This window comes from Takifugu rubripes, chromosome 4 (genome assembly GCF_901000725.2).
Source record: "Takifugu rubripes chromosome 4, fTakRub1.2, whole genome shotgun sequence".
NCBI lineage: Eukaryota > Metazoa > Chordata > Actinopteri > Tetraodontiformes > Tetraodontidae > Takifugu > Takifugu rubripes.
This window is the reverse complement of record NC_042288.1, coordinates 4,917,904-4,931,020: the sequence shown is the minus strand read 5'-3', so window position 1 is coordinate 4,931,020 and position 13,117 is coordinate 4,917,904. Positions and strand designations below refer to the sequence as shown.

The 13,117-nt window shown below is 42.5% G+C and overlaps 1 protein-coding gene across 2 annotated transcripts; it reads right to left on the bottom strand.

Moving 5' to 3' along the window:
* Positions 1 to 5,388: 5,388 nt before the first annotated feature.
* Positions 5,389 to 11,352, bottom strand: slc16a9a (solute carrier family 16 member 9a). 2 transcript variants are annotated; one of them, XM_003963736.3, is made up of 6 exons: positions 10,782 to 11,352; positions 9,978 to 10,228; positions 9,288 to 9,431; positions 8,357 to 8,452; positions 6,971 to 7,831; positions 5,389 to 6,874 (listed from the first exon to the last, which is right to left on the bottom strand). In XM_003963736.3, exons 2-6 carry the CDS (start codon positions 10,174 to 10,176, stop codon positions 6,690 to 6,692), a joined length of 1,485 nt encoding a protein of 494 aa, XP_003963785.1. In that variant the 5' UTR covers positions 10,177 to 10,228; positions 10,782 to 11,352; the 3' UTR covers positions 5,389 to 6,689. The 2 variants fall into 2 exon arrangements, with proteins under 2 accessions (XP_003963785.1, XP_029691540.1); XM_029835680.1 differs by lacking the exon at positions 10,782 to 11,352 and adding an exon at positions 10,330 to 10,713.
* Positions 11,353 to 13,117: the final 1,765 nt, after the last annotated feature.

Here is a 13,117-nt window from a genome sequence, read left to right as displayed (position 1 = left end):
GACCACTCCAATAACCTACTTCTACAGGTGAATCCAGAGGAGTCAGAGAAGCAGAGGAGAAGGTTCCAAAAAGGCTCCTACTCACCATCAAACGCTGCGTCCCGCTTTGATTTTTGTGGAATAAATTTTGCTGGGTGTCATTTGCAGGCAGACGCTGGAAATAAGGTTAGAATCAATCAATCAATCAATCAATCAATCAATCAATCAATCAATCAATCAATCAATCAACCAACCAACCAACCAATCAATCAATCAATCAATCAATATTTATATAGCGTCTGTTACAAACAAAATTGTTCCTAGGCACTCTACAGAATCCCAGGGCCTGACCCCCAACAAGCAACAGCGGCAAGGAAAAACTCCCCTTTAACAGGAAGAAACCTTGAGCAGGACCAGGCTCATGTAGGGGGACCCTCCTGCTGATGGCCGGCTGGGTAGAGAGACAGAAGGGGCAGAGCAGGTAGAAGAGAGACTAGGCAGAGATCATAGAAATACATTAATTATATTAATTATAATAAACTGCGAGTAGAGTTGAGTGGGTCAGCAGGGTCGGAGTTCAATAGGTTAGCATACAACTATGAAGGCAGATGTAGATACCTGTAGATGAATATGGGGGGGCAGAGAAACTACACAAGAAATAATATCACTGATCTACTCAGAGAAGAGGAGAATAGAAGAAAAAAGAGGCAGCCATGACCCAGGACAGTGACAGAGGTCTTTCGGGTAATCATGTCCCGGCAGCCTCGGCCTATAGCAGCATAAATAAGACGTTAACCTAATAATTAGACGACCTTCTAAGTATGATAATTCTTGGCTAATAACTGGAACTACAGAATTAGTGATAATAAGCTTTTTCAAAGAGGAAGGTTTTAAGTCTGATCTTAAAAGTAGAGATGGAGTCAGCCTCCCGCACCTGGACAGGTAGCTGGTTCCACAGCAGGGGGGGCTGGTAGCTAAATGCTCAGCCCCCCATTCTACCTTTAGAGACTCTGAGGACCACAAGTAAACCGGCATTCTGAGAGCAGAGCGGTCTATTGGGATGATAAGGTATCACTAGCTCCTCGAGGTAGGATGGAGCTAGGCCTCTGAGGACCTTGTAAGTCAGTAAAAGAATTTTAAGAATTATTCTAAATTTAATGGGCAGCCAATGAAGAGACACCAGTACAGGAGTAATGTGGTCTCTTTTGTCAATATCTGTAAGAACTCTAGCTACAGCATTTTGGATCACCTGGAAGCTTCTTAAAGAGGTGTTTGGACACCCTGATCAGTAGTTTGCTGATCTTTGCGATGTTTCTCAGGTGAAAAAAGGCACTTTTAGAGACTATTTTAATGTGTGGGTTAAAGGACAGATTTTGGTCAAAAGTTACTCCAAGATTCCTCACAGAGAGACTAGAGGCTAAGGAGATACCATCTAGAGTGATAATGATATCTAATCTGTCCCTGAGAGGTTCAGGACCAAACACCATGACCTCAGTTTTTCCTGAGTTAAGGAGAAGGAAATTTGAAGACATCCAGGACTTCATGTCTTTAAGACAGGTCTGAAGATTCACTAACTGCTCTGTCTCCTCTGGTTTCATGGATAGATATAGCTTAGTGTCATCAAGTGTCAAAATTTATTACATGCTACTGAATAATGTTTCCTAAGGGAGGCATGTACAAGGTGAAAAGGATTGGTCCAAGTATGGAACCTTGTGGAACTCCATGGCTAACCCTACTGTATGAAGAGGGAATGCCATGGACATGAGAAAATTGGTATCTATCTGATAAATACAATCCAAACCAGTCTAGTGCTGTAATCCCAATCATATGTTCCAGTCTCTGTAACAGAATGCTCTGATCAACTCTATCAAAAGCAGCACTGAGGTCTGGCAGAACCAGCATAGAGACCAGTCCATGATCTGAAGCTATGAGAAGATCATTAGTAACTTTAAGAAGTGCTGTTTCCGTGCTGTGGTGAGCTCTAAAGCCTGACTGAAACATTTCAAACAGGCTGTTTCTCTGCAGGTGCTCTGGTAACTGAGTCACCACCACCTTCTCAAGAATTTTAGAGATAAAAGGAAGGTTGGATATGGGCCGATAATTTGCTTACATATCAGGATCCAGTGATGGTTTTTTAAGCAACAGTTTAATCACTGCCACCTTTTAGGACCGGGGTATATAACCTGTCACTAAAGAACAATTGATCTGGTCCAGGACAGAACTGCCTATCATTGGTAAAACATCCTTCAACAGGTGTGTTGGGATGGGATCTAAAATACACATGGTGGACTTGGATTTCTGAATTAGCGAAGACGCCTCAGAAAAATATATTGATGTGAAGGAGTTTAAGGGCTCGTTGGAGACCCTGTATGTTCCCACAGTCAGCACATCTGGTGATGGTCCAGTTGTTGGGATGGCCTGGTTAGCTTTTTCTCTGATAGCTAGAACTTTATCAGTGAAGAAGGTCATAAAGTCATTCATCACTAAGGGAAGAAGGGTTGGATCTAAAAGACTGTGATTCTTGGTTAATTTGGCCACAATGCTGAAAAGAAATATGGGGTTATTCTGGTTTTCTTCAATTAAAGAAGAAAAATAAGCTGTTCTAGCCTACCGAGGGCCTTTTTTCAACCTACCAGACGGTCTTATGTTAGGTATCTATTTTACAAGAATACCACTTCCTTTCTAGTCTTTGTACTTTCTGCTTGAGGGTTTAATGTGCCATGAGGAATGAAGGAACATTAAAGAGAACTGAAGCAAAGGAAACAGACAGCTGACTTACTGAGAGAAGAGAAACCAGCTGATTCTGCCTTTTCTCTTTTTAGCCAGAGGAAGGAACAGGTGCCTCCTTATCTCCCCCATATATGTCTGAGGGTGCACTCCTCTCTGGGTAGGTTCTTCCTGCAGACACCGTCTGTCTGACCCCATGTTAAACTAATGTCAGAGCTGACGTCAGAACCTTGTGTCAAGACAGCAGACAGACATGGTCACACGACATGATGTGTTTCACTTGAAGAAATTATTAAATCTGGCAAAATTATAGATATATATATATTATATATATATAATATATATATATATATATGATGTTTATATATATATATATATATATATATATCATTATAGTTACTTGCGGTTAAATTAAAGCCAGATTTCATTGCCACAAGACAAAATATTAATGTTTGTGTCTATACAGCAAAAAGAGGTTTAGCAGTATGTATAAAGCTGACTGTATCATTTAAGACATTCACCTCAGTTCTCCAGCAAGTAGCTAAGACTGATGCGGCTGCAGAAAAGTGGTATTTGCTGGGGTTCTGGTAAGAATACAGCTACAATTGTCTGGTTTTGTCCACTGCTCCCTCTGGCATCTATTTTCATTTAAATTAGCCACCGAAAACTGCATGCTGGTGCCTCACCTGTAGCTAATTCCAGGTAACTCTTCTCCCTTTGGTCGGGAGTGATGACGCAGGGTCACAGGTTCATTGATGAAGCTTTATTTATACAATATTTGACCACGACAGCCATCCGTACTGTGTGAATGTTTTAAACAAAAATGACTATAGAATCCGCTACTTTACAAAAAACTATAGAAGAAATACATTTCCTGCAGGCCTGACATCTTTGAGATCAAACAGATTTTTTTTAATCTTGCTGGCTATATGTTAAAATAAAGCTTTCTGCCTATCTGTGATCAGTTAAGGGTAAAAGAACCACGTCGGGATAAAACACAATCAACGTTTGGCTAAGCAGAGAAAGACGGCTAAAGAGGGGCTGATGGCCAGGACAGTTCATCTCACTGGTCCCTGAATAGAAGAGAGCTAACGGACGCAATGGCCCCGTCTAGTGGACAAAAACTAGAGCAGTTTTACGCTTCTTTTTTACATATGCTATAAATGTTGTGATAAATGATACCAAAGTCCTTTGCCTAACTACAACTGGAGTCAGTTTGAGTTTCTGGTGCTTTTTTGTATGTTTTATTGGAGGTGTTTTTTGTATGTTTTATTGAAGGTGTTATTTGTTATTCACTACAACACCTGCGTTTCCGTGGGATGTGGATCAGGCTGATTAGATATGCTGAAGCGCAATAAAGATTGACTTTGTTATTGCCTTTATATAACAGAAAACAAATGCAATTTATGAACTAGTTAGATCAGTGTGACAGATCAAAACCTGCCATATACAGTAATGTAATACAGTTTTTCTCAATCACTTTGGTACATTTTTCCAATCATTCTTGCAATTTGCAGAAGATCAAGTGCATTTCTCAAAACAGTTTGAACAAATAGCAAAACACCGTGGATCACCTGCAAAAGCCAGTCTCTTGCTCAAAATCCTTAGTCCATCCCTCAAAAGCAAGTTTTTGTGTCAATATACTTGTCAGTGCCATCGAATGTTTAATCATTGTGTCATTGTGTACGGATAAGACAGTCAAATTCATTAGTCATGTTGGCAATTGAATAGTGCACTTTGAAGGGACATGTTGATGTAAAATGTGGTTTAGGTGTGATGACAAGTGTTGTACATTTGACCTCATATAATGTATATGTGTAAGATTGATTGGAAAAGACAAGATTCACATTTACAGAATGACTTCTTTATTGGCAAACATTGACATTGCAGTGCGTAAGGAAAAAAAAAAGACAGCACTGCACATAACAAAGGTGAAATACAATACGTAAGTAAACATAGGTCAAAAATATAAACAGAGGTCATACAGTAGGTAAACAAAAAAATATGAACAACTCCCCAAATTCTAATCTCAATCCTGATCTTCAGCTTCTTCCCGTTCCTGTCTGTTAGGCCACAAATTCTCATCCACGTCACACCTACTTGTAACTTTCTATTGTGCTCTGGTTACCTATATACTCCCCAGTAGATTGTTCATGAGATGCTCCCTTGAGCTCATTCAGAAAACTGTCGATCATTGGTTGATCAACTCTTTTCATTAGAGAAAGTCTAGATTCACCTGGGAGGAATTTACCAATTTAGATCATATTTACAGACAAATGTCTTATGGAAATGTATATATGCTTGACATGTTATGATGGCTTGGTAAATCATTTTGCATGTGAAGACTTATATGATGAACTATAGCCTAAATGTTTTGGGGAAAGAGACTATTTGATAGATTCCTATAACAAAGCATTTTGATTAGCATGACAAAAGCAATTGATAATGTACGAAAAAACTGAGAATTGTACACAATCATTTGCATGGATGGACAAAAGCATTTGCAATTTGTTCAATGCAATGAGAAACTGCCTTTTTCATCTGCACAAATGGCATGATGATGTGACAATTGAACAAGAACTTTTGAGAATTTCAATTCTGATGTGAGAAATGTACCAAACCAATTGAGAAAAACTGTAATATACAATTGACTGTTGTGCCAACACATTTCACAGACCTTTGTACTTAAAATAATTAGTTCAAACAACCTTTATTGGCAATTCAAAATAAAACAACATATAAATATAGACAAATATCGGGCCATGACAATGTGATAGTGGCTACGAGGTGAAAGACAAAACTGATCTCTTTTGGTCACTTTAAAACTGTAATTACTCACAACAACAAGCTAATGCTAAACTCTCCTTCACCCTGAAGGTCAACAGTCAGATACAGGCTTGCAGTGCTAGATTAGATTCAATATTCCATTGATTCTGAAAGTCTATGATTACAATTAAAGATGCAACAATCATGTTTTTTTGAAATTGCGGATATCTGTGTAGATTCTCAAAGATTTTTTTTTAAATTGCCCCATGCTCGGCTTTGTGCACGTAAAGTTAGCATGTGGGACTCCTCCATTTAATGCTAACGCAAACTTTATCAAACACACTCACAAAACACACATTGTGTGAGCAGGTACATGTACATAAAACATGAGCATAAACAACTCACACAAAAAGAGTCAAAACAATCAGGATCTTCATGCCAGACAGAACCTGTGGAAAGTTTTAGCAAGAACATTTGACTTATTTAGGTTCGTGTCTGTTTCCAACATTAACATCAAAACATTAAAAAATTAAAAAAAAAAAAAAAACACCCTAAAAAGGTGTCAAAGCACTTCAAAAGTCAAAATGATCTAAAAGTCAAAATGAACTAAAGGTCAAGGCTTTTCTATTGTTTCAACAGACGTGATGTGATGACAGAGTGAACATTGTCGACCCTTTGGTCACATCTACACTGGCTTTAAATACAATTGTTATCAAAGGGGGACAAATAGAACCTATATAAAAATAATAAATAACTAACACATTCAAGCCAACCTGGACTTCAGTGACATTTGCTGTGCATTTACAATACAGACAGTTTCAACTGCACCATTTGAGAGCACAAAGGTTCCCCAGATTCTTCTGCAGGAGGCTACAGTGAGCTGTACCAGGATGTGCAGGTCCAGTTCATTAAACACTGTACAGACACTGTAAATAAAGGCTGTGCATTGCTGCAGGTGGGTGCACATACAGCATCTCATTGAGCAAAATAAACTGGCAGTTTCAGGCTCTTCTCATGAACAACAGTATGACAGGGTCATCATCAAACCACTCGAGAGAATTACAGTTTATGCAGAAAAGGTTTTAACCTGAGAAATGTAGGCGAGTATACGAGGAGCTCCTTCCAAAAGAGTTAACTTTAACCTGGAAGTGGAATTCCAAAAACTGCTGAGCCCTTGAGAAGAAGGGCTCTGTAGCTCTAACTGCTTTATCATTCTTTCAGGCCACACAGGCAACTTTGTCACAGTTGCTGGTGTACTGGATGTCTGGCCTCTCGCTGTCACCAGATTTCCTGTTCCAGCAGGGCAGGGTGAGCACAGAGAGGACCAGCGCTCCTAGAAGGACACAGCTTCCACTGAAGAAAAATGCCAGGTCATACGACTGCGTCCAGTCAAAGAACCAGCCTGGAGAGGAGAAACAGACCGAGCGGTCAGCAGGGGCAGCAGGCGGAGCAGTCAGGTCAACAAATCCAACCAACTTTGAATAATTATTGCCCATACCTACTACAGGAGGTCCCAGCATGATTCCGAGTCCCCCAAAGAACATGAGGACGCCGTGAGCCTGAGTCAGTCTGTCCAAGCCAACTATTTTAGTGGTGATGTAAGAAGTGAGGGACCAGTTCCCAGAGAAGAAACCCAGGATAACAGAAAGGATCTGCAGGCCCAGATAACTCTTGATAATAGGGATAACCAGCAACGCTGCCCCTCCTGCAAACATGGTGAAGGCGTAAAGATAGATGCCGTTGATCCACCTGATGTCGACCAGGATGCCCAGCACCAGTTTACCCACACAGGTGGCGATGGCTCCTATTGACACCAGCGGAATGACACTAACTTCTTCAATCAGTCCTTGACTCTGAGCCACATCTTCAATAAAGAGCACAGGAGGGAAAGCCCCCAGGCTGAACAGGAAGACAGCAATGCAGTAGGCCACCATGGCCTGGTTCTGCAGTATCTCGTATGTGGACTGTGTGTACTTGGAATAAGCCTGTTGCTTTTTCTTGATGGCTTTCATGACTGGAGCCAGGAGGCTGCCTCTCTTACTCTCCGTCTGAACCAAGTCCGTGACATCTGCTGCAATCAGCAGTTCCTTGGTCTTCTGTGGAGTGGTTGTGTTGGAACCTGTGGAGATCTTCAGGTCTTCCAGTGTGTGCTTCTCAAACAGCTGCTCCTCTGTGCTGCGTTCCAGGGCAGCCTTCTGCTTGAGGTAGTATCCTGGCATGTTCAGGGGCCTCATGAACCCTGCACATGCCATCAAGTTCAGCGCTACAGCTCCTATGATCAGCAGGCATCCGTCCAGCCCGTAAATGACTATCAGCTCATTTTGAGAGGTGGCATAGATGAAGGTTCCAAAACTGGTACCTGGTCGAGCAGAGGATAACACACTCAGTGCATGTGTGAATATATCAGTGTTAATCAGAACAGAAGTTTGGTGCTTCAGTTTCATCTATTTTGCCACTAGAATTTCCCACCATGAAATGGTGAACTGGGCAGACTCTCCCAGTCGAACTCAAATCCGGTTTCCATTTAATATGGTTGCAAACGTCCAAACCCTCATCAACAGAGGGTCAACAAACGTCCTGCTTGTTTGTCAATAGGACTGACACAGCTGCTAGGGTGCAGCACGGCTAACAGATTAGCCGGTAGTTAGCATCACACAAATCGGTAAACAACAAAACCAAAGCTAAATCATCCTTGGACATATTTTTATAAATAATTTTAATAATTAAAAGTAATATCAAATGAATGATAAATGATAAATAAAGCGGATGGCAGGCAACATCTGATGTCGGGTGGAGGTTTGATTCCATCTCTAGATGGGAGATTTGCTACAGATGTCAAGATATTTCCCAGCAGCTCATACATGAAGACGGTGGGCTGCGCTACCTGTTGTGACAATGCCCAGGGCCAGACCGCGTCTCTTCTCAAAGTACTGACATGTGATTGTCAAGGTGGCTGCGTAGACCAGACCACAGCCCAGGCCTGAAATTAGACAGAGCAGAGTAGAGAGATTTGCTGTGACAGCTGCCTGCATTTATTTCACTGACAAATCATTCACATGCTCTGAAGTGATGGAAGATGTCCCCAGGACACACTTGTCTTATGTCCCACATCTAGAGAATAGGTGTGACATCAAGTCCAAGGTTCAAAATGTCACTGCTGGTATCAGATATTTGGACTGACACGAACATTTGTTATTCATTATATAAGAGGAGATCATATAAAACTTTCTTATCATGCAGACAGAAACACTTGCTGAAACTAAACTTTATCATGTTTGAGAGGCTTAAACTGCAATTTTACTTTCACAAGATTATAAATATTCACATTGATGCTCCAAGTCATGGAGAATTTATGTCCCCATAGACAGTGTCACCACCTTTACCAGTGAAAATTATTTAAAGTCAGAAGATCTCACATTTTCTATTTACATTTTCTATTTAAAGCCTCTGACTCTGCATCCAAGGAAGCCTGAACAAGCTGTATGTGCACGTGCGGCTACAGGCAGTCTAAGTCATTTAAAAATAAACATATGTCTTAAAATATGCATGGCTGCTCCTCTTTGGGAAGGACCAAAGAGGAACACGCACGTGAGATAATGTTGACTGTGAAATAATAAATCATTTTAGAAGTACACAAATTTAGTTACCTGATCATTTTATCTAAGAGCTGAAACACAAAAAGACAAAAGATTTAAAGTGTTATCTTGTTGGATCACCGGAGCAAAGAGGAATGGAGGCACTGGTGCGTAATTTCAAAGGAGAAAATGTATTGAGTGAAGACAAGCGATCGGTAAGCGTACTTTAAGTGTACTTACCGACCACAATCCCATAGGAAAAGATGAGGAATTGTACATTTGGAGCAAAGGCACTGAGCATTAGGCCTCCTGCCACCATCACACCACTAAAAATGGTCACTGGTCGAGCGCCAAAGTTGTCCACACAGGCACTGCAGACAGGACCTGCAGAGACGACAAAGACAAAAGGGTTGATTTTAACTTGGCTTTAAGATAAAAACAGCTGCCCTCACATCCATGGCATCATGCTACTGTGCATGTGGACATGTTTCAGCAAGAGACAGCTGACAGGACACCCCCTCCACCTGGACCCCCACTGGACACGGATGGATTTCATCTCGTCTCTTTATGCAAAGCAAGAAGCCGTCAGTCTTGTTCCACTTCAGGGTTGTTTTACTTTCCTACCTGTTGCCTTTGCACTTTGCACAAAAAACAAACCATGTAAATCACTTTTTAAACAGTTTCAGAAAATATGCAAAATATTCAAGATCCAGTTTCAGCTTTAAAGTTGTTCCTTTATCAGCTGGTATCAGAGCATCATGTTGGGTAATCAGAGATCAACAGGGTAAATGTTGGTTATCTCTCAAAGGGTCAGCAGGCTCAAACATTCCTGGTCTTTTCTAGCTGCAATTTTTGGATGGCGAAGCTCCACCTGGTATCACATTTTCACATCATTGACACTATATATAAATCACTATGTGCAATACTCACTGGCTACGAGTCCCACTCCTGCTACCAGCGAGCCTACCCAGGCGGTCATGCCCTTGCCCTGCCGGAAGGCTTGCAGCCACTCCGGGTACAAGACGCCCACCGACTGGGGCGATCCATAGGCCAGGAGCTGAGCCATAAAAGAAGCTGCGACAATGGCCCACCCCCAGCCTCCATCCAGGACTTTCTGGGATGGCTCCATGGTTCCAAGGTCACGGCTGTTCTCTAGGATCTGCCACAAGGGTCAGAGGTTCCTGGAAAAGAGAAACAGGGAAAAAAGTTATGGATTTGGAACAGAACCTTTGTGATGAACGAGACAAGTGACAGTTCTCAGAAGAACTGCGTGAAAACGTACGTGAAGCCTTGCTGAAGGCAGAGTGGGCTCAGCTTTGGGCTCCTGAACACCGACTGATGGCAGCTGACGCTAAACTGTACCTTTTGTTAATGTCTAACCACTCCTCGATGGAGGAGGAGGAGGAGGAACTGCACTGTTAAAGAGTCATCAACCCCCACATCCCTCCTCAGAGTTCAGCTCTGATCCTCTCTGACAAACAAAGGCGCAGCTCAGGGTCCTGCTCTGACCCAAGTTTTTACATCTCTCATGAATAATTTAGAGATCAGCAACTTATCCATCACTGCAGCACAGCTGAACACACTTCTGGACGCAAGTTGAGCAGAAAAACAATAAAAGCTAGACACCAAAACATCCATCGTCCAACGTCTTTGGGGAAATGACATTTCACACCAATACATTCTATCGGTAGCCACAGATCCTTTTATCTATTGAATAAAAAAAACAGAGCTCACCTCAGCATCTACCAAACAGATTCAAGGGAGCCCGCAGAGGAACTTCTATCCAGGATTGTCCCTCTCTTGAAATTCATCTTGCCGAAATGCGACCAAAAGAAAAAGAGAGACTCGGTGTTTCTGTGGCTGGAACGGGAATTCCGCGCTGAAGCTGCAGATAGACCGAACCGGCAGCTCTGTACATTCGTTTATGCCGCTTTGTATCAGACAGAAAAACCGGTTCAAAGCTGTTCCTGCTGGTCCAGCAGCAACAGCAGCAGCAGCGCCGCTTCCTCCTGCGCGCCTCAAGCGCTCAAAATCCACTGCGCAAACAGATGGAAGCACTGCGCCTTTCTGCCCAGCTCACATCTAATGTGAGGGGAAAGTCAACAGCGGGCAACAACATGCACAGACGTGCACGAGTGTGCTTAAACACACAATTAAAAAAAAAAAAAAATTACAAAAAGTTGTAAAAGAACAAAATCACTCCACTTATAGGAAGCAGTAAACCTGAGCGTTTCCAGGAACATAACAAACAATCAGATCAGTCCAGTATGAACCGGCTGACGGCTGCCAACAACTACAGGACACACAAGCGCCAGCAGGGCACGCTGCTCCGCTCTGCAGCTGCGTCTCACCCGATGTGCCACATCTACAGAGGAAGCGTGTGTGGTTCCTGTCATGGGTGGTTGAAAACTTACAGTGGATGATGCTGAAATGTCATCAAGGCTAAAGCGCCATCAGCTGGAACACAGAAACCCCTGCAGGAACACACATATTCAGCAAAATCAGATGATCAACCACAGCATCAATTGGTTGAAAGGTGGTTGAGTTTAAACGACCTTTATCAACGCTTCCAAGTGGGCCTGGGAAGAATAAGAGCATTTCTGAAGGCCAACTGACCTTGACAAATAAGGTCACCGTGATGTCCTCCATGTATAAAAGGGTCTTTTGGTTTGATTTCTACATTACATTTATGATTAAGGATTCTTCTATCCTCAGAACACAGTCTTACTATAGCAGATGTCTTTCAGATAATGCTGTAGCTAAGTTTAAGGAAGCAATCCCTGCGTTGATCTCAGGACCATTGTCATTATAATCTTAGCCCTGCTGAGGTTGACTCTATTGCTGAAGGTGCAGCAACCTCACTGAGAATCCTCTCCTCTCCTCTCCTCTCCTCTCCTCTCCTCTCCTCTCCTCTCCTCTCCTCTCCTCTCCTCTCCTCTCCTCTCCTCTCCTCTCCTCTCCTCTCCGTATATTAATAAAATTTGATTTGATTTTTTTTATTCCAAATGTTCATCAGGAGCAGAGTCTTCAGGAGCAGCATGTGACTTCAGGTCCAGTCAGGCTGTGGGCCCAGGGAGGCAAATGCAGTGAGCAGGGAAATTAGAAGAAAGAACAGAGAGAGTGAGATGAAAGGATGTGAAGACAGGTAGATGGGACAGGAATGAAGAGAACAGACAGGGGGCAACCTTAAGTTCTTCAAGAATTATGAGCCCCCCGAACTGAAATCTGCTGGTGGGAAAAAGGGTTTAGACTTCTAATCCCTCACTGCTGGACAGAGGAAATCTTTCCAAAGCTTTTTTGTCTTTACCCAAGTAGGATAGACAGGAACAACTGTGCTAAGGGTGTGAGAGCAGAATCATGCACGTGCACCAGCGTGAGCACGACACTGCTGCTGCTGTAGATCCTTCTGAAATATCTATGCAGCAGAAATCTGAGCCTGCTGTAAAGGTCTCAGCATTTCAGCAGATTCCTAAAGCTTCAGCGTCAGAGCTGAGCAGCATGGCCACCCTGACCTGGCTCCAGATTCCTGCTGGGATTAGTTCAGGTTGCTGGTTTCCAGTGAGAGAGAACACAGCATCATGTTAGAAAAACACAGGCGGAGCTTCAGCAGTATCAGAGCTCCCAGCGAGTCCATAGATGAACCTATTCCCATGTCTTTGTGGTTAAGGGTGTGTCTAGTCTTCAGCCTGTCAGAACTGGCCAAGCATGTGTGTGAATGAGCTAAAGTTTCCTGGAGGAGCCAAACTGCAGCTGAGTGTGTTGTGGGTTTTGTTCACCTCCCAGCTCAGATTATTGTCGGTGTCATAATTGTTTTATTATGATGGAAACTGGTCAGAGAGAACGAGTTTGAACCGGACTGAAAGTGCAGCTTGATGTGCATGTCAGGTATAAGGTTACTTTCAATTTTGCATTTGAGACATTTTCTGTCCTGGATGAAGGTCAAGTGGTCCTTCGAGATGGCGCCTATAAAATGAGCCAGCAGTCAAGTTCCAACAGATGGACAGTAGCAGGTTTTTGACAGGTAAGAGACTTGTTGTGGAGGCTTTCTTGCACCCTGAGCGGCTCCTCTT